This window comes from Lagenorhynchus albirostris, chromosome 3, assembly GCF_949774975.1.
Source record: "Lagenorhynchus albirostris chromosome 3, mLagAlb1.1, whole genome shotgun sequence".
NCBI classification, from domain to species: Eukaryota; Metazoa; Chordata; class Mammalia; order Artiodactyla; family Delphinidae; genus Lagenorhynchus; species Lagenorhynchus albirostris.
The window spans coordinates 157,212,638-157,233,089 of NC_083097.1; the positions used below are offsets into that span (position 1 = coordinate 157,212,638).

The window sequence follows — 20,452 nt, forward strand, 5'->3', positions numbered from 1 at the left end:
ATATTTGTTTCTACTGTAAACATAAGCTTTCCTTCCATTATTCTAATTCTAGTTTGTACATAAGGAAATGATTGGTTTCTGTATGTTAATTTGGAACCACACCCCTTACAGAATTCTCTTCCTGTTTATTCTAGATTTTTTTTTTTTTGGCTGAATCTCTAGGGCTTTTCAAAAATGAAATCTTTTAATCTACAAATAGGATAATTATACCCCTGCTTTCCAGTGTTTATATTCTGCTTTCTTTTCCCTTATCCAGCTGCAGTGGGAAATAATCGTAGGAGGGGGTAACATCCTTGTCCGTTTCTCTGCTCTGATTGCTTCCAATGCTTCTAGACTCTTCTTACTATTCCAAGGAAAACATAGAAAAGGCTTTTGCACACTAATATGTATTACAGCACCGATTTATTTTTTTTTAAAAAAAGACTTAGTAAGAACTTAAGTTATTAAAAGCAGAGAAGTTGAAGAGATTATAGGTCAGTAGAATATCACAAAGAGTAACAACATGGAAAATGATAATGTATAATTTAATTTGTAAAAACACTATCTAAAAATTGGAGATATAGTACAATTATAACTATCTAAAACTGAAAATTGGCGATAAAAAGGGAAAGAAGTTTACCAAGATGTTAACAGTGGTTGCCACGGGGTAACAGGATTAAAAGTGATTAGTTTTCCTAATTTTTCTTTTTTTTCCAAATTTTACATAATGAGGTGATATTATGCCATAGTGGGAGAAGGACTTTTGACCAAATTCAAGGACTAAAAGTGGAGTTGTAAGCAAGCTCCTTTGGGCATAGCTCAACATTAATCTCTACTTGAACCACTCCAAAGGGGGCAGATGAACCCTAAAGGAAGGGCAAACTCTGGGCAGTCATTGCCGTGCCTTTTGGCCTTCTAGAGCAGCATCTAGAAACGTAATCTAGAAATGTTAATGCCAGCTATGTATGTGATGTCTGATTTTCTGGTAGACACATAAGTAAAAAGAAACAGGTGAAATTCATTTTAACAATATCTTTTATTTAACCCAATAAAACCAAAATATTATCATTTCATTATGTAATCAACATAAATAATAATATTTTACATTCTCTTTTCCTACCAAGTCCGAAATCCAGTATGGATTTTACATTTACAGCACATCACAATTCAGGCTAGCTGTTTAATATGCTTACCATATGTGGATAGTGGCTAACATAGTGGACAGGGGAGGTCTAGACCCTGCTCTGATTTGTAGATTTCCAGAAGAGACAGGTGTTGGAAAACGTGCGCACCCGCGCGTGTGTGTAGACACAAGGCCAAACAAGAGGTGCCTGGAGTATAGCAAAACTCATGGAGGAAAAAAATTACCTAAAATAAAAATCAAGATTATGCGGGCTTCTCAATGATCCCTGTCTCCCACTCCCCACCCCACCAAATACCTTTCACTGAGCAAAGCCACCCAGCCTGGACATAAATATTTTTCTACTTTGCTACATAAAGGATAAAAACAGTCTTCCTCTGCCATGTATGGTAGGCAAGCCCAACATAGCAACCTTCAGTCTAGAGTGTGAATCTTTCTGGAGGCATGTGAGGACTGCCCAAAGCAACATCTAGAGTCTTGCTGTCCAGTAAGGGGCTATTAGCCACATGTGACTATTTAAATTAACTGTAATTAAAAATTCAGATGCTCAGAGAACTAGCCACTTTTCAACTGCTCAATACCTACATGTGTTCTAGGCTATTTCTGGGGGTAGCTCAAAATCCCAGTCCTCAACATGTGCATGTGCTTTTGCCTAAAACCACGCAGCTGAAAAAGTCCTGGGACTCTCCTCCCAGGGTTTGAAGCTGCCTGGGTCTTTTCTATGACAGAGCACACCTCGTACTGGTATGGAGCCAGATGGATCAAAGACCCATTGCTACAAGGAATCCCCTTCTATTCCCACTATTTACCTGCATCTATAAAAAATGTAAAAGAAGTGTGGAAATGATGCTGAACATCTGCTCACTCAGAGCAGGCAGATAGCTAGATATGAGCAGAGAAAGGAGGGGCACAGGCCAAATGGCAGGAAACCATATATCTTCTGAACACCGGGGCTCCTTGGGCAAACAAAGAAAAGCAGGAACCTCCAGACTGACAGGAGACCACATATTTTGGGGTGATGTGTCCTGGAGGCAAAGAAAGGTGAGAAAAGGTGGGAATCTCCAGGGTCCAAATGTAACATTTTGCTCAATATGCCCTCATTACAATAAAATTAGCCTTGCAGATAAGAAGTTCCCATTATGCACCAATGCCATGACACTACCGATCAAGGCTAAATAAGGACAAAAATCACTGCTCCCCTCGGGAAGGTGGAGTTGGGATGAAAATCAGGAAATACGACCCTAAACCTCTCCCTCCTCAATGAATATTCCTTCCATTCATTTCTGCACCCCACATCACCGGCTTGCCAAAGAAACTCAGGGTAGCTACTCACCTGGGTCCGCCCCCTCTTCCGTTCAGAGCCTACTAGCTAGCGCTTAAACCCTCAGTTTCTTCCTTGACCTCCATGTCTCATCTCTGAATTTTTTCTGCCGTGAGACAAGAATCTACTCTCCTGTAACAACTACAGCGATAAGTAAAATCCATCCAAGTAACTTGCATATATTGAACTATTAAAAAATCCATCTTATTAAAAGTTGTGCTTCCAAAGCATTTCACTTTTTGTCTAAGGATTGATACTAATATTGTGCTATACACTTTTATTAATAATTCAGAAAATATTTAACACGAGAAAAAAATTGTAAACTAATTTTGTTATGGAAACGCATGCTAGGGTGGACGATAAGACTTAAAGCATAAAACTACATTAGAATCAAATTCAGTGATGCACATAGAACTAAAATATTTTAGATTAGGATAAAAACCCTGTGAGGTACATAAAGATACAGGTTCAAGGAAAATACCCAAAAAGATGTAAAATTCCTGACTATATAAAGTGGATAATAGTATCAAATCGTCACGTATAATAGTTGATAATAGTATCAAATCGTCACGTATTTAGAGTCCTTTGGATGCGTCTTAAAGAATGAGAAGCTGTTTGGTTGTTATATATATTTTTAATGTCAGTATTCACAATGTGCCCTCAAGATGTCTTCTGCAATTACTTAAACTTAAGATAAAAGATATTTAGATGTTACTTTAAAAAAAGGAGCGCTTTTCAGTCATTTCCAGCTGGGGTTTCAGAAGCCGACACCGGAGGTCACTGCCCCGCTGCCGTAGCTGCAGAGTTGGGGTCAGGTCTGGTCCCTGAGCGGCCCGTCCGGGAGCGCTTCGCTTCGCTCTGAGGGCAGGAGCTCTCCAGCCGCCGCGCCAGCCCCTGTTAAGACCCTCAGGGGCCCCAGTCCCCGCCCTCTCCTCTGCCCTCATTCCTCCCTCCCGGGGTCGCCCACGCAGCCTCACTTTGTAACAAGTTACATTCAAATACAAGAGGTTATCAGGTGTTTATTCTACCGAGCCACTTATTTGCTTTATTGTCTGCCCCACCCCAGAACGTAAAGTCCTTGAAAACTGGAACTTCGTCAGTTCGCCCCTGGCTCGCGCCACAACGGGCACTGAATTTATCTTAATAGTAAAGGAACAATACTCTCTCTGCGCCCACTCAGTCGCGGAGCGCCTCGGGTCACGTGCCCGAAACGGGAACTATCATCGAGTCAGTCCTCCAACCTCCCAGAGAGGACTCGGAAGTGCCCCAGAGCCGGCGTGAGTTATTCCGGCCGGGCCGTCAGCGCTTTTGTCCCGCCGGCGGCCGGGCTCCCGCGGTGCCCCCACAGCCAGTACGTGAGTCCGAGGCCGCCCGGGCTCCCGCCCCCGGCCCTAGCCTGCCACGCCCTTCCCTTCTTGGCAGGGTGCTAGCTACCCCTCGGGTCTCGGGCGGGATCCGGGAGGAAGCGCGCCCCTCCCCACACATACATCAGGAAGCGCGTTCGGGGAAGTGGAGGGGAGGGAAGATTTCGGGCCGGCCGAGGGGTTTAGGGCTCGCCCCTGGAATATAATGGGCTCCCTGCACGCCCCACCTCCGGGCGGGTCCGAGGGGGTCAGGGCCGGGTTGGGGCTACCCGGTGCGTGCAGAAGGGCTGGGGCCCCGCACCCGTGTGTTTCAACTCTTCGCTGCTGTTTCGGGCGGGAAGGGAACACTGAAAATTAGTGCTTTAAAATAAGCCCCCGTGGCAGTTCAGTTTGGCCTTGGGATTTGAGAGTGAATACAAGCGTTGGAGGGACCCCCCCCCCTTTATTTTTCTTTGATGGGGCAGTGATGTTGAGAGACTCTTACCGCAGGTGTGGATCGAGCCGCTGGGAGGCGCTTCTCGGCCTTCGCCCTAGGGGAGCTCACCTGTTTTACAGACAGGGGATCAGGCTGCCTGTAGCTGCCTCTCACAAGATGAGAAGGAATTGACTAGGTCCCAGGGAGAAGAAGGTCGAGGAGGCTCCTAGACCTGGGGACAGCCTGTGGGAGCCCAGGCGTGGGGATGTGAATTAGGAATGGGGAATGCCGGGGCTGGGTGTGCTGCTCTAAGACTTTTGGACTAGGAGGCCACCAGGAGTGTTTTCTTTTTGAAAACACGAGGATTTTTTCTTAAATAAGTTTTTGACTATGTAATGTATTCATATGGTTCAGATATTAAATATATGAAAAGATGTCAGTGAAAAGGTTTTCTTCTGCCCAGCCGTCTGCCTAGGCCCAACCCCAGTAGATAACCAACCACACTTGTTAGGTTATTTGAGTGTATCTTCCCAGAGTTTCTTTATGCAAACACTGGCAGATCTGAATGTAGTTAGTTCCTCCTTTTTTTACACAGGTGGTAAGGTACTGTTCAGAGTTCTGCCCCTTGCTTCTTTTGGTAAATCTATGTTAGAGGTCATCAGAACACAAAGAGCTTTTTTTTTTTTTTTAATACATTGCTGTGGTATTGGACTGGACATTGTTTGGATGTTTTGGATGTCCTGTAATTTTTTAGATCTATTCAGGCCATTTGCGTTGTTTCCAGTTTCTTTGTTACATCAAACAATGGCACACCCAGGGACATTGTACCAGGGCTTATCTGAGCAAGGGTTTTTAAAGAAGGGATTAACAATGATAAAAAACTTTTGTTTTACATTAACTTTGCCATTTATTGGTAGATTGTTAAATATGTCAATACATTATTATAATAAGTCATGTAGAGTGTTTAAGGAACAAATTAAACCAAGTAACTTTTCTCTCCAGAGACTTGTGTTTATGATCCTTAGCCTTACAGTAGCCTAATCAACCATCTATTAATGACTGTCTTCAAGCCAGTCTTTGCCCCTTTAGCTTCAGAAAATCTCCTTTGCTTACCTTATTCCTTAGGATGACTAGAAATCTCTTCTCCCCTACCAAGTTTGAGAGTGCTCTATTTCATTTTTTACTTTAAGGAAAAATCACCTTTAATCATAAGGATTAAGCAGTAGAACCAACTTATGTTAACCAATTACAATTCTGATACTTGTAAACTTAATGCAATAACTAAATCACAAATCGTACTCTCTCTCTGTCCGTCTGCGTATCACTTTTCTCACTCCTTAGTCTCATCTTTCATTTGTCCCATCCTCCCATTTCTGTCTTCTGAGTTGGTAAGCATTTTGCCCTCACATTCCCTCTTATTTTCTCTTTTTCTTTCTCTGGTCACCTCCAAGTCCAGTATAATATCCAAGAACTTAAGACACATAATTCAGATGGTAGATTGATTTATGGAATATGGTTGGTACTCTGAAAATCCACGGTAGCTGCAGGTGTTGCACCTGTTGCTTATTGAAGTGTGTTGTTAAGGGAGGAATTTTCAACCAGGGTGAGCCACAGTTCCTCTCTTGTGAGTCTACTCTTGAGAAGTGGCTCCTGACTCTCCTGGGCAGGGATAGTAAGAGTTACGGACAGATTCTTACTATCTGCATGTTCTTTTCTAGGCATTGGTGGTAGAATGTGAACAGCATGAAGCACACATTTGCCCGGAGGTGTGGGTCATGTGTAATTTGGAAGGAGTGGATGGCTTTCTGTGGCTGAAACTTTTAACTGATGTAACTAGGTTATTGGGATGTAACCAGCTCTCTCTCTGTTGAAAACTGATTAGAGAGGAGTTCCCCATCAGCTTCGAGAACTTTTAAGAAATTAAACCTGTCTGTCCCTCTCTCTATGCAGGAGTTGTGCTTTTGGAGCGATTCCTTTCTTGTGTCATAGGGGACACATGAGCTAGCCAGCACATCAGTCTTGATTGGATTATAATAACCTCCTTCTAGACTGCAGGACTCAGTTCTCCCCCCCCCACCCCCGCTCCCAATCCATTCTCCCATTGCAACTAGTATGAGTGATCTGTATTTCTTTTAATTTTATATTATGAAAAAATGTAAACATAACTGGAAAGTAGAATAGTACAGTGAACTCCATACATCCATCACTCAGATTCAACAGTTATTAGGATTTGGCTACATTTGTTTCCCTTTTCCCTTTTTCATTTTTCTTTGTTGAAGTATTTTAAAGGAAATTCCAGACATCATGCCATATTATCCTAGCATACTTTAGTCTTAAAAAAAAAATAATAATAATGGCCACAATGCCATTATCTCACACCATCCTAAATTAATTCTGATTCCTTGATTTTATCTAACAGGAATTGGTAGACTTCTGGGTCTGTGGTCTGTTTTTGTATGGCCTGCAAGCTGAGAATGGTTTTTACATTTTTAAAGGGATGTTAAAAAGCAAAGCAAAGAGAAAAAAAGGAAAAGAAAAACAAGTAATAGAGTTGTATGTGGCCCACAAAACCTAAAATGTTTTCTGTCTGGCCCTTTACTAACTCCTGATTTGATCGAATAAGTGATCTTTCAAAATGCATATCCGAGTTTGTCCCTCTTTGTCTAAAACCCCTCGGGATCAAGTCTGGACTCCTTAGTATGATGGGCAGAGCCTGGTGCAGCCCTTCTTTTTGCCCACTTATCCAGCTGTGCCTGCCATCTTCTGTTCCAGTTGTCCAGAGGGTGGTGGACACCAGCCCCTTTGCACCTGCTCTTCCCTCTGTTAGAACTATTCCTCTCTTCTTGAAGCTCTTCCTAGTTCTTTGAAGCAGAGTCTATCCCTACCCCTTCTTCCCTCATCCATGACTAGTGGCTGCCATTTTTATCGTGTTGGTTGTTTTCCTGCCAGACTCTCATACTAGTTTGCAAGTCCTTATTGGCCAGGACTTGTTTTATGCATCTCTGTGTCCCTAGGACTAGCCCAGTGGCTGCAGAGAAAAGTAGGATATGGATCATTATATAAGTTTGCTGGGCAACACTCAGTCGCAGAGATAACTGAGATACTAGAATGTATCTTCAGTAATGTTTGTAAGGATAACTTAATTATTTTGTTATTCTCTTGACTGTCTTTACAATTTAGCAGCTGTCTTAGTCCTTGTGGGCTGCTATAACAAAATACCGCAGACTAAGTGGCTTATAAACAACAAATTTATTTTAGATAGTTCTGGATGCTGGGAAGTCCAAGACCAAGGCCCCAAGGGGTCTCTGTGGTATCGCTTTTCTAAGAACACTAATCCCATTCATGAAGGCTCCACTCTTCGTAACCTAAGCATCTCCCACAGACTTCCCACTTCTAATACCATCATTATGTTTTAGTGCTTTTCTGCCTGTGTTTTTGACTGAACTTTTCTTAGTCTTAATATTGATTAATATGAATTTCATTGCAAACCATCTGTTTTCAATGGAGCTACACATTTATATTGCTCTGTTTTGATTTGTGGTTAAGGGGATTGGATGAACTACAATCAGATGATGGGAAACTCTGCTTCCACCCAAACAGAGGAGGTTAAGCAGGGCTAGAACAGGGAGACTCCTGGAGTCTGCCTAGGTTAGAGAGGTAAACAGTGAAGTATTTGTGATTTCATGTAGACCCGGCCAGTCAGCAGCCAATCAAACAAGGAATCCGAGAGGACATGAAGGGAACTGAGAATTAGCCTGTCCGAGAGAGGGGAAAGGGTCCATCTGGGTCAAGCATTAGTAAGTGTGGTGTCAGCAAGGGGTGTATTAGCATGGCCTGTTTGGTGTTTAGCAAGTCATTCCAGCTGGCCAGATGCAGAAGGCTTCAAGCACACTAGGTAGCCTGGGAACACCCACTGGGGAGTGTTCACATGTGCATTTTACAAAATTCTTGACAGTTATTGGAAGAGAATTGGAAAGGGATAAGAACGAAGGTAGGGAGACTATGGCAGGAGTTCAGAAGGGAATTTAGGAGGGCTTAAACTAAGGCCCTAGCAGTGGAAATGGAGTGGGGGGTGGCGGCATGAGAACTGTGTAGGCAGTGGAATCATCTGGTCTTAAGCGGTCTTTTGGATGTGGAGTGGTGAGGGAAAGAGAAGTGCCCGAGACAGGTGGATATGAGGCTCTATAATTGAAGGGAGGAGTGTGGGCCAGAGATGAGGTTCTACAAGACAGCTTGTAGGAGCCACGCATATGTATGGGACTGCCCAGGGAGAGCATGTAGAGTCACAAGAGGAGAGGTTCAAGATGGGACAGGGAGCCAGGAACATCCAAGGGCTAGCGGGGGGGGAGTCAGCACCTGGCCCTGAAGAAGCTAATGCAGCATGGTCTGAGTGGAAGAATTCAGATTAAATAGATGAGGCATGAGGGGAGACGGGACGTGAAGACCACTTTTCCAAGACACAACTGTGAACAGGAGACAGGATGGCGAAAGCAGTACCTGGAGGGGAAGGTATAGTTGAGAGAATTTTAAATTTACATTTTGACATTTTTAAAGTTTTTATTTGGAAATAATTTCAAATATGTAGAAAAATTTTAAGAGTAAGAATAGTGAAAAAAATACCCTTTACTCATTTACCTGTGGTTAACATTCTACTTCATTTTGTCTTCTCTCTCTTGCTCTTTCATGCATATCTATCCATCTATCTATCTATCTATTTTTTTCCTAAACCATTTGAGGGTAACTTACATACATCATGCATGGCCCTTTATCCCTAAACACTTCAGTGTATATTTATAGGGATATTCTCTTGCATAACTACAGTATAATTGTCAACTTGAATAAATTTAAATTTGATATTACTTTTGCCTAACTTATCATACATACTCCAGTTCCATCAGTTGGCACGATTATTTTTTATAAAGCTTGTCCCTTCACTACATATCCAGGTGAGGTCAGGTATTGAATTTGTGGTCAAATCTCTGCAGGCTTCTTTCATATGGAACATTTCTATAGCCTTTCTTTGTCTTTTATGAAAATGACATTTTTGAAGAATACAGATAGCTTTTAGTAGAATGTTCTTTATTTTGGATTTATCTGATCTACCTGATGTTTCCCTGTTTCATTTCAGGTAATGCATTCTTATAGGTGATGTGTCCTTCTCAGGGCATCACTTCTGGAAGCACATGATGTTTATCTGCCCCCACTGACAATATTAACTTAAGACCCCTAGCCAAGACTCTCCACTGTGTAATTACTATTTTACCCCTTGCGGTCTATGGGAGAATATTTTAAGACCATGCATATATCCTGCTCCTTGTCAGAATTTCTCCCTAGATTTAGAATCCATTGATAATTCTCCCCTGATCCAGTCTTTACCTTGATAGTTGCAGAATGCTGAGTTTTTTCTTGCAACTCTACTACTGCCTCCACATTTACCAACCGGCCCTGGCATTCTGCTGTCAGCAAGAGGCCTCCCTTTCTCCCCTGTTTGTGCCTGTATGTACTCCTGAAATCCTATTTTCAATGGCTTACAATTCTTTACATAATTATTATGGAGCCTAAATTCGATGTTGAAGCTGGGTCTTGTGCCCACATTTTTGTTTTGTTTTAAGCATCTCCTTATTTGCTGACCTAACAGGATGTCTCAGCTCCTTTTGTACCTATCCTGCCCCCAGCCTGGAATCCTCCTGCTTCCTTTTACTAGGTTATGGTAGTAGAGACACAGAACAAGGTGCTAGATGTGTGCTCGTTAACTCAGGTATTTTTGCTTCTTAGCTGTCAGCAGACAGAGCTAGAGAATATATATACATTTACACATGTATACATACAAATTTAAATACATGTGAATATACATTTATATGATGTGCACATTTATATATAATTTAGAAATCATGAGTTCACACCAGTACCTCCAATTTGTCCACAAAGGGTTCCTTCTTATCTTCCCCTGTTCCATATTTTTATATTCCTTCTTCCTCCAGGAGGGCCCTGGCTCTCAACTAAATCAACACATTTACTCAGTCTCATAATAGATCTAAAATTGTTTCTGAATTGTTTTCCCATTCCACTACAGAAAGCAAACCTGCTAAAAAGGATTGTTTGCAGCTCTTCCCCACTTCCCCCTCCAGCCTTCCCAAGACTGAGAGTATATAGTATAGTCACATACTATGTACCCAAGTGACATGGGTTAGTTCTTTGTTTCCTTTTTGTTTCCTTCTTGTTATGGTATTCATGTGAATCACAAATGAGTTAATTTGTTTCTGTTCACTTTCTGGTTTCACTTTCCCGTTGTCCAGTTTTGTCACTGATTTAATTTTATTCTTTGAGTCTGCAGAACATGATCATGCTTCCGTGGGTAAAGACTATACAAAAAGCTGTACTCGAGCATCTCTCTCCCCTCTCCTTTCTGTTCTGTTCCCCCACCCTACCCCTTAGAGGTAACAGGCTTCACTGTTCTGTGGATTCTCACATTACTGAAAAGATAAGCAGCTGTATGCTTGTTTTTTTTATTTTCTTACGTAGAATGTAGCATATATGCTTTTCTTCACTTTACAGCCTATCATGGAAATTGCTTCCTATCAATTTATAGAAATGTTCCTCATTCTTTTTTAGTTCTCCAGTGTGTATATGTGCTGTTGTAGTTTATTTAACCAGTCTTCTGTGCTTGGACGTGTAGGTAGTTTTCCAAATTTTGTAATTAAAAATAAGGCTACGATGAATAACTTTGTGCATATATACTTTTGTATTGTTGGAAGTGTATCTTTGGTTTGAATTCCTAGATGGGATTTCTCGATTAGAGAATAATGCATACATAGTTGTGTAGATATTGGCAAATTTCCTTCAACAGGGGTTATGCCAGTTTGCATTCCCAGTAATGGATGAGAATGCCTGTTTCCCCACAGCCTCACCCACAGAGCATATTGTTAAGTTTTTGAATATTTGCCAATCTGATAGATGAGAAAGGGGATCTTTATATAGTTCTTATTTGCATTTCTCTTATTACGAGTGAAATTGAAAACATGTTTAAGGGCCATTTTAGTTTTTCTTTTTGTGAATTGTCTTCATGTCTTTTGCCCATTTTTCTGTAGGATTTTTAGACTCTTTTTCTTAAACTTTTAAAAATTCTTAGTATATTAGAGATATTATCACTTATATAAGCACTTATATATGATGTATGTTGCAAATATTTTCTTCCACCTTGTCATTTATTTGTTGATTTTGCTTATGGTATTTTTGCCATGCAATTTTACTTTTATTTCTACATAGTCCAGTTTATTAATCTTTTCATTTATTGCATCTGGGTCATAGAAAACTTTCTCTATACTTAGGTTATGGAGGCATTCACCCATGTTTTCTTCTAGCATTTGTATAGTGTTTTTAATATTTAGAGATCTGCTACGTTTGGAGTTTATTCCTGTGAATGGTGTAAAGAATAGATCTAATTTTATTTTTTTCCAAATGGCTTTATACTTGTTCCAACACTATTAAAAAGACTGTTTTTGCGTCAATAATTTGATATACCATCTTTATCATATACTTGATTTCTTTGTGTAATTGGGATGATTCTGAATTTTTATTCTATTCTGTTTATTTATATACCAATACCACACTGTTTTAGTTGTAACAGCCTTTTGGCATATTTAGATATCTAGTATGGTTAGTTCTCCTCCCTTGTAGCTCTTCCTTTTCTTTTTTTCCCCCTGACAAATTTTGTGGGTTTCCCTGGCAGTTTTAGGGGATTAGTTTTATGGCTGTAGAAACTTGAACGTCTTTCTCTTTTCAGGGCTGAGGATGAGTAGAGGTGGAGGGGCCAAGGCCAAAGGGAATGGATGGAGCAGGGTCTCTGATGTGATGGGAGCAGGATTCAGATGAACGGTGTGTTGCTGTTGATGGTCTGGAATTCCACTGCCCACCCAGTAGCACTCACATTTTAAATGGCATGGACTGCTCTGCCCAAGGAAGTAAAGAAAGGGAGCAAGGAACTAGGTCATGCCAGCATTTCTCAGTGACTTCTAATGATCTCTTACCTAATATTACTTAATAGTCATTTTGTGAAGCTTTCTCAGATGAACCACCTTTTTAAAATGTCTACTGAGTGATTCTTTGTTTTATCTTCCTGGTGATATTCTGGGTTCCTAGCTCCTCCTGTTCTGTAAATTTTAATTCAGAGTCCATCATTCCAATCCCATAAGCATAAGTTCGATCATGAGTGTGATTCTTTATATGTGTCTACTCCAGAGTATATATCTTACTTTTAGTGCCCTTGTTTTCTCGTCACATGTTCACATATAGTTTCTAAGTAGAACTACAGAGTACCAACCAAGAGGGTCTGATACCCAGGGTAAGAGGGGAAGTCTGAATTTTAACTAAATCTAATCACAATGTCTAAATGTCTAAGGTTGGGGAACAACTAGTTTAGAACTGTTTCCTTTGTTCTCAAGAGTCAGTCTTTTAGCAGGTGGATGCTGATGGAGTGCCAGCTGTGTGTAGAGTGCCTTCAGGGGAACACAGAGTCACTGCCTGGGCCCTAAAATCTGCTTTGAGAAGGGGTTTACCTTTCCTGAGTCCTGTGGTTTATCCTCAGGTTGTAGCCCTGATCCAGTAACCTGACCTTGATTAAATAATAAAGTAGATGGTATAGCATATAGAACTACCCAAGTGACTGGCATTGTTCTCCATACCTTATATATGTTATTTAATGTAATACTCACAACAGTTCTGTTGCCCTCATTTTACAGATGAGGAAACTGTGGCATAAAGAGGTTAAATAACTTTCTTGAGGTCATACAGCTAGGTATTTGAACCTAGGCAGTATTATTATCCTTTGCTTGATGGTTTGTGTTTTAGCTTCTGATCTTTGATATGCTCTGACTGCAGTTAGCCGGTTCATAAAGTAGGAGTGAAAGCCTCTGCCTGGCAAGCCAGAGTGTGTTCTTCCATATAGAGTTCCTCCCTGACTAACCGCTCTCCAGGGTCAGTGCTTTCCTTGGAAGGGAAATCTAGGAGGGCCACACCAATGACAGGCAGCAGCAGCTTGTTTTCTTTCTCAAGTCTGATGTGACTGTCCTCATGATTTCATAACCAATTCCCCAATACCTCTACTCATGTACTGATTTCTCCTTTAGTTTTGCTTGCCTGCCCTCTGCTGATTATGTCTTCTTAGCTTTTGTTTTATTACTCTTTCAGTCTCCTATTTTTCAGAAATTACTTCTACCCACTGTTTGTTTTTCCAAGACTAGGTGGCATTTTTCAGAAATTGATCAATGTTGCCTTTGGTTCTGTGCGTCATTCCAACCCGTTTCAACTTGCCCTCATGCTAAGCTGTTATGCAAGAATAGAAAAGCTCTCTGTTCCATTGACAATCCAGGGCTCTAGCATTTTAGCATTAGCTCCACAGGGACAGAAATTTTGGCATGTCCACCACTGTATCCCCAGCAGTTAAAAATGGTACCTATCACACAGCATGTAGTCAATAAACATTTGTTGAGTGAATGAGTGAATTTGGATGTAATTCCTTCAGTTTCTTCTAAAGTGAAGGTATCATTTTCATTTTCTTGGTTTAGTGTCACATTTGAAGACGAGGGGCACTGAGGATGAGGAATCAACTGAAAAGTGTGAAAATATTGGAAATGCAGAATCTGTGTGGCCAAAAATGGAAGGTCTTCACAAGGATCATATGCAGGAATCTAAGGTTGGTGAAACTTGTGATTGGGATAGCAAGGTAGAGAATCAGATGGAAAAGCCTGAGGGAAAAAGAATGAAGGAAGACAAAAGTGGCATCAGGGAAAAGATTGGCAAAACCAAGAATACAGCAAATATAAAGACAGAACAGGAAGATGAGGCATCTGAGAAAAGCTTACATCTGAGCTCAAAACATGTTACACACCAACCTGTCTGTATAGAACAGAAAAGCAGTGAACAAGGCAAATGTGTGGAGAGCATTAATGGAAACTCTCATCCCATTCTACAGCAGAAAACCAGTGCTGTTAAGAAATCACATAAATGTGATGACTGTGGAAAATCCTTCAAATATAATTCCCGACTTGTTCAACATAAAATTATGCACACTGGTGAAAAACGCTATGAGTGTGATGACTGTGGGGGGACTTTCCGGAGCAGCTCGAGCCTTCGAGTCCACAAGCGGATCCATACTGGGGAGAAGCCGTACAAGTGTGAGGAATGTGGGAAAGCCTACATGTCCTACTCCAGCCTTATAAACCACAAAAGCACCCATTCTGGGGAAAAGAACTGTAAGTGTGATGAGTGTGGAAAATCCTTCAATTATAGCTCTGTTTTGGACCAGCATAAAAGGATCCACACTGGGGAGAAGCCCTATGAATGTGGTGAGTGTGGGAAGGCCTTCAGGAACAGCTCTGGTCTCAGAGTCCACAAAAGGATCCACACAGGTGAGAAGCCCTATGAATGTGACATCTGTGGGAAAACCTTCAGTAATAGCTCTGGCCTTAGAGTCCACAAAAGGATTCACACAGGGGAGAAGCCCTATGAATGTGATGAGTGTGGGAAGGCCTTCATTACTTGCAGAACACTTCTAAATCATAAAAGCATCCACTTTGGAGATAAACCTTATAAATGTGATGAGTGTGAGAAATCGTTTAATTATAGCTCTCTTCTCATTCAGCATAAAGTCATTCACACTGGAGAGAAACCTTATGAATGTGATGAATGTGGAAAGGCCTTCAGGAACAGCTCAGGCCTTATAGTGCATAAAAGGATCCACACAGGAGAGAAACCTTACAAATGTGATGTCTGTGGCAAAGCATTCAGCTATAGCTCAGGCCTTGCAGTCCATAAAAGCATTCATCCTGGGAAGAAAGCCCATGAATGTAAGGAGTGTGGAAAATCATTCAGTTATAACTCACTTCTTCTTCAGCATAAAACGATTCACACTGGAGAGAGACCTTATGTATGTGATGTGTGTGGAAAAACTTTCAGAAACAATTCAGGACTCAAAGTCCACAGGCGGCTTCATACTGGGGAAAAACCATATAAGTGTGATGTGTGTGGAAAAGCCTATATCTCACGCTCTAGCCTTAAAAACCACAAAGGAATCCATCTTGGGGAGAAGCCCTATAAATGTAGTTATTGTGAGAAATCCTTCAATTACAGCTCTGCCCTTGAACAGCATAAAAGGATTCATACAAGGGAGAAACCCTTTGGGTGTGATGAGTGTGGAAAAGCCTTCAGAAATAATTCAGGCCTTAAAGTACATAAACGAATCCACACTGGGGAGAGACCTTACAAATGTGAAGAATGTGGGAAAGCCTACATCTCACTCTCAAGCCTTATAAATCATAAAAGTGTACACCCTGGGGAAAAGCCCTATAAGTGTGATGAGTGTGAAAAAGCCTTCATCACATACCGAACCCTTATAAATCACAAAAAAATTCATCTTGGGGAGAAGCCCTACAAATGCGATGTGTGTGAGAAATCTTTTAATTACACCTCACTCCTTTCTCAACACAGAAGGGTCCACACTAGAGAGAAACCTTATGAATGTGACAGGTGTGAGAAGGTCTTCAGAAACAACTCAAGCCTTAAAGTGCATAAAAGAATCCATACTGGTGAGAAGCCCTATGAATGTGACGTGTGTGGAAAAGCGTACATCTCACACTCAAGCCTTATTAACCATAAAAGTACCCACCCTGGCAAGACACCCTACACGTGTGATGAATGTGGAAAAGCTTTTTTCTCAAGCAGAACTCTTATAAGCCATAAAAGGGTCCATCTTGGGGAGAAACCCTTCAAATGTGTTGAGTGTGGGAAATCTTTTAGTTACAGCTCTCTCCTTTCTCAACACAAAAGGATCCATACAGGGGAAAAACCCTATGTGTGCGATAGGTGTGGGAAGGCATTCAGGAACAGCTCAGGCCTCACAGTGCATAGAAGGATCCACACAGGTGAGAAACCCTATAGATGTGATGAGTGTGGGAAGGCATACATCTCACACTCAAGTCTTATCAACCATAAAGGTGTCCACAGTGGGCAGCAGCCGTATAATTGTGAGTGTGGGAAATCCTTCAATTACAGATCAGTCCTTGACCAACACAAAAGGATCCACACTGGAAAGAAGCCATACCAATGTAACGAGTGTGGGAAGGCTTTCAATATCAGATCGAATCTCACCAAGCATAAAAGAACCCATATTGGGGAGGAATCTTTAAATGTAACAAATATGGGAAGTCATAGTAGCACATCACAGAAGAGAACTCACGAGGGAGGGAATGCTCTGGATGGGACCAGGATGAGCATGTCTCTGTAGGAGGCAGAGCTTATCTAGTATTAGAGAACCCAAATGGAAGAAAAATCTTACAAGAGTGTCTGAGGTCCTTGTTCATGGCTTATAGTTTACATAGTATAAGTGAAACCATGAGTAATTTTTTTCTCTGTGATTTTCAATCATAGCCAGGAAGGAAGGTTCCAGTGTCAAAGTAGTTGAGCCCTTATGGAATATAAAATAGTTCGTACTGGGGATAAAACCTATCAAAGTTATGGAGTATGAGACAACCTTCAAAATAAGTAGATATTTCTGGACATAAAAAACACAAATGAGAAAAAGACTTCAATTAGAAGTCTCATAGTCACCATCAGAAAGTTCATATTTGGGTAAATTATGTGAATAGAAATGTAGGAAATTCAGGTATAGCTTTGAATTCCAATTATCCATTGGTCAGTGGAAAAGATCCAAGAAGGACCTCCAGTAGGCAAATTCAGGGAGGGGCAGGCTTCAGGGAATATAAATTAATATCATAGTGGTCATGAAGAATAACCTTGATTTAACTGATTTGCGGGGAGTGATGACAACTTCTGAAATAAAATTTGGATTTCATTGTAGGAAATGTAAAAAGTGTAGACGTATAAATCTAACAGGAGATAGAAGAGAGTCACTCATAAATAAATTCAAGTTGATTGGACTGTTGTAATGTTGTGCTATACATTATTGAATGGGTGAAACTTTAAAATTTTTCAAATGAACCCTCTCAATAAATGATGAATGTGTGATAAGTGAAAACCTCACACATTATGCTACAAATGAAGAGTTATACCATGGACAGAAATTCAGCACATTTAATAACTAATGGAACACATCTTCAACATGAATTTGTACCTTACACAAAAAGAATTGATTCAGGGATTCCTATGAATAGGAATGATGAGAAGGAGAGCATTTTATTGCAAGAGCTAAAAAGCTAAGTAGCTACCAGTAATGGAGGAATAGGAGGAAATTCATGCTTCTTAACAATCCTGTTAAATGTTTGATTGTGTTACTGTAAAGATTTCATGCACTGCGTGTGTGTATTGTCTGTTGTAAAATGTTGTGAATACTTTATTCAGGGCTCACTCTCGGCCATGAAGAGCCAGATAGTTGTGGCAAGGTAAGGTGAAACTCCAATAAAGGAATTCTTCAAAAGTAAACAGGCTGTTACATACTTTAGGTGGAGTATCATACAGAGAGAGCCATTTGTTTGTCTTATCTTTGGGGGATAAGTTATACCAGATCCAAACCAAGGAGTGCCCAAGGGACTCATCTCACAGGGCTAGTAGCTCACATTTCATGAGAAATTAGGTTGTGCCTCCACCAGGAGAAGTGCAAATTGGATTAATCCTCATACTGGGGCTGGATCATAACCCCTGGGAGTGGACAGGCTGTGTGAGTGAGGAGTCACAACAGAGAAACAGTTCTCTTGGGAACAGATAGAATTTAACAAAATATTGTTAACTATGTGTAAGACTGTTAACTAGGTAACCCGAAGAGTGAAAAGCAAGTCTTCTGAGAATTAAGTAACCTGTCTGAGAATACTCCAGGTGGGGCTTATCAGTAGAGATGGAGTTGTAAGTCAGGTCTCTCTGGCTCCAAAATCCACTCTTTACAAGAGAATAGTCTCTGGACAGATAGTTTTCTGATTCTCTCTAGGATTCCTGTTTCCAAACATACAGTTTCCATACCTCTCTTTAGAAGTATTTCTTTCACTTTGCCTCCAAACAAGGTAAGTTTTGATGGAGGAGGGTAGAGGTGGGGGAGGGATGGTTGTAGAAAAGGGAGAGGGAAAGAGCATTTCTGCCACTCAATTCCACTTTGAAATGTCATGACCACACTTGCTCTTTGTCCTTCTCTACATGCAGCACTGGCAAACCTGACCCTATCCACAGACATGGATTAGTGTATTCAGCAAATATTGTTGAGGATCTGCTAGGCACATCCATTGTCCTAGGTACTAGGAAGCAGGAGTAGATAGAGGAGAGAGACCCACAGCAAAGCCACCCTAATGGATGCTGAACTAAACTGTGGGCTTTCCAAGGAAAGTGACTTCCACCTACTGGGAAGGGAGCCACCGATGACATCTGAGCAGGATGTTGAGTTGGGTCCTTTTAAGAGAAGAATGGGAAAAATAGGATGGCCTGATCAAAGGGAGCATTGGAAATGCTCATGCATTGTCCAGAGTGGCCAGTCCCTGGCAGTTTTGGTGTACAGTGGGCAGAAAGGAAAGAGGCCATGGAGTATTGATTTCCAGTGGTCACTGAGTATCGACCAATCTTTTCATTGGCTGAATATAGGGCCAGCTCTAACTGTTTTAGATGATCAGGTTACTTAAGGTTTCCATGTGGCCAGGGCTGTTGGTGTGCCTGTGGCTTGAAGTCCCCAATCCCCTCACACACACACATCTACATGAGCTCCACCTGGACCTAATGTGTCACCTACTTTTGAAAGAGACACAGGTTAAATAACAAGGGAGAAGACAGCTACCACAGGAATGGGGATTCTGAGCACCCCAGCCCACTGAGCACCTCCTCGTGCTCATGTTCCTACTACAGCCTCCATTGACTTGGACACATGGAAAATGGGCCCACAGTCTACCTAGGGCCAGATATGTGCTTCTTGGACTGATCCCAGATGAGGAGGGGTCTTTAGGTCTCCAACCACTCCAGGCAGACTGTGAAGAACAGATCCAGTGAGCTGGTGCAGCTGCATCTGTTCAAGGCCACCTCAGGACTTGAGCTGGTTTAGGGACCATCAGCCACCACCACCTCCCAGAGGACGTCTGACATGCAAGAAAAATAAAATTGCCAAGGTGTAGGTAAATTGAAACACTGTGTTTTTTAAAATGCCATGTCTAGTTCTCAAGGCTAAAAGATAAATAGAATTGGAATATTGGACAATAGTAGGTAAATTGGAAGCTGGGACATCTGTGTGAAAGCAGGCTAAAGTGCTTGTATTATTTAGGAGGAGGGTGAAGATGCTGTTTAACTCTAGATTTTATTGAGTTAAATATGGTAAAATGTCATGGGCAAGCACTAGAAGGATAGAAATAAAGCATGTAAATCTAAAAATCTTGACTGGAAAATCTCAAAGTCTAGAAAAGAAAAAATGATGTTGAAAAGGTGAGACAGTACTTTGTTTCTGGTGAAGGTGGTCTAGGTTCTTTGGATCAGTTTCCCACCTGTTTTTTAAAATGCAGGTGGTGTGCCCTCCCTTCCCCTTAAAAGAGCGTGGAGGCTGAAAAGACTGCAGTTTAAACAGGTAGGGCTGTTTTAAGGTGGGATCTCGTCATCAGAGGTGAACACCAAAGCAGCTTAGACCGCAGACTTTGCTGATGATGCAGAGTTAGGCACCACTTCACCAGCCACAGAGAGTAAGAGAGAGAGGATGATAGGGCCAAGTTCACCCAAGGTGATGAATCTTATAGGTGACTCTTCTGAAGTTAAACTGGGTTCCCGGAGTACTACACCGTCAGGACAAAAAACCCAAATCTAGACCCATCCCCCTCCCCACCCCCAGGGTACTTTAGAGACTGACCTCGTTACCGAGCATAGCAATAGGATTGAAGAAAAAGAGAAAAGAGAACATCCTGACAATTTGTGGTCCCTGACCAGCCCTTACAACCCAGGTAAACACAACTTGAGCCCTGGCAGAAGCAAATAAAAGTTCCTCAGAAGAGGACTCCTTCAGTTTAGACCGCAGGTAACAATTTTTCAGGGGAAATAGTCAGCAAGCAGTCAAAGATAATCAGGCATATAAGGAAAAAAGGCAGCACGGCTGGAAACCAGCAGAAAAACAGAACCACATAGACGTCACATTAGAATTATTGGGTGCGTTTGTGAAAACGACTGCTTAAAATATTTAAAGATGTATTTGGCAACAGATTGTGAAACAGGAGGAATGAGAATTGGTGAGCTGAAAGATAGGTTTGAAGTAGTTATCCAGAATGCAGCAT

The 20,452-nt window shown here is 41.4% G+C and overlaps 2 protein-coding genes across 8 annotated transcripts in view; both read left to right on the forward strand.

Moving 5' to 3' along the window:
- Window positions 1–3,695: 3,695 nt before the first annotated feature.
- Window positions 3,696–17,654, forward strand: ZFP62 (ZFP62 zinc finger protein). 3 transcript variants are annotated; one of them, XM_060144523.1, is made up of 2 exons: window positions 3,696–3,792; window positions 13,784–17,654. In XM_060144523.1, coding segments are annotated over exons 1-2 (2,718 nt in total). In that variant the 5' UTR covers window positions 3,696–3,791; the 3' UTR covers window positions 16,501–17,654. The 3 variants fall into 3 exon arrangements, with proteins under 3 accessions (XP_060000506.1, XP_060000504.1, XP_060000505.1); XM_060144521.1 differs by lacking the exon at window positions 3,696–3,792 and adding an exon at window positions 8,371–8,729; XM_060144522.1 differs by lacking the exon at window positions 3,696–3,792 and adding an exon at window positions 12,080–12,095.
- MGAT1 (alpha-1,3-mannosyl-glycoprotein 2-beta-N-acetylglucosaminyltransferase) overlaps window positions 13,784–20,452 on the forward strand; it is a 65,102-nt gene continuing 58,433 nt past the window's right edge. For 2 of the 5 annotated variants that reach the window (XM_060144540.1, XM_060144546.1), the window contains exon 1: window positions 13,784–13,911. The gene's annotated coding sequence lies outside the window, so the exon portion shown is untranslated. The remainder of the gene's footprint in view (window positions 13,912–20,452) is intronic. The other 3 variants (XM_060144543.1, XM_060144551.1, XM_060144553.1) reach the window with 2 other exon arrangements.

Bases quoted from the DNA above. Each gene is read 5' to 3' on its own strand.
- ZFP62 (XM_060144521.1), top strand. From the start codon at position 8,702: ATGGCGAAAGCAGTACCTGGAGGGGAAG. The intron at 8,730-13,783 runs GTATAGTTGAGA...TTCTTGGTTTAG, and splicing joins AGCAGTACCTGGAGGGGAAG to TGTCACATTTGAAGACGAGG.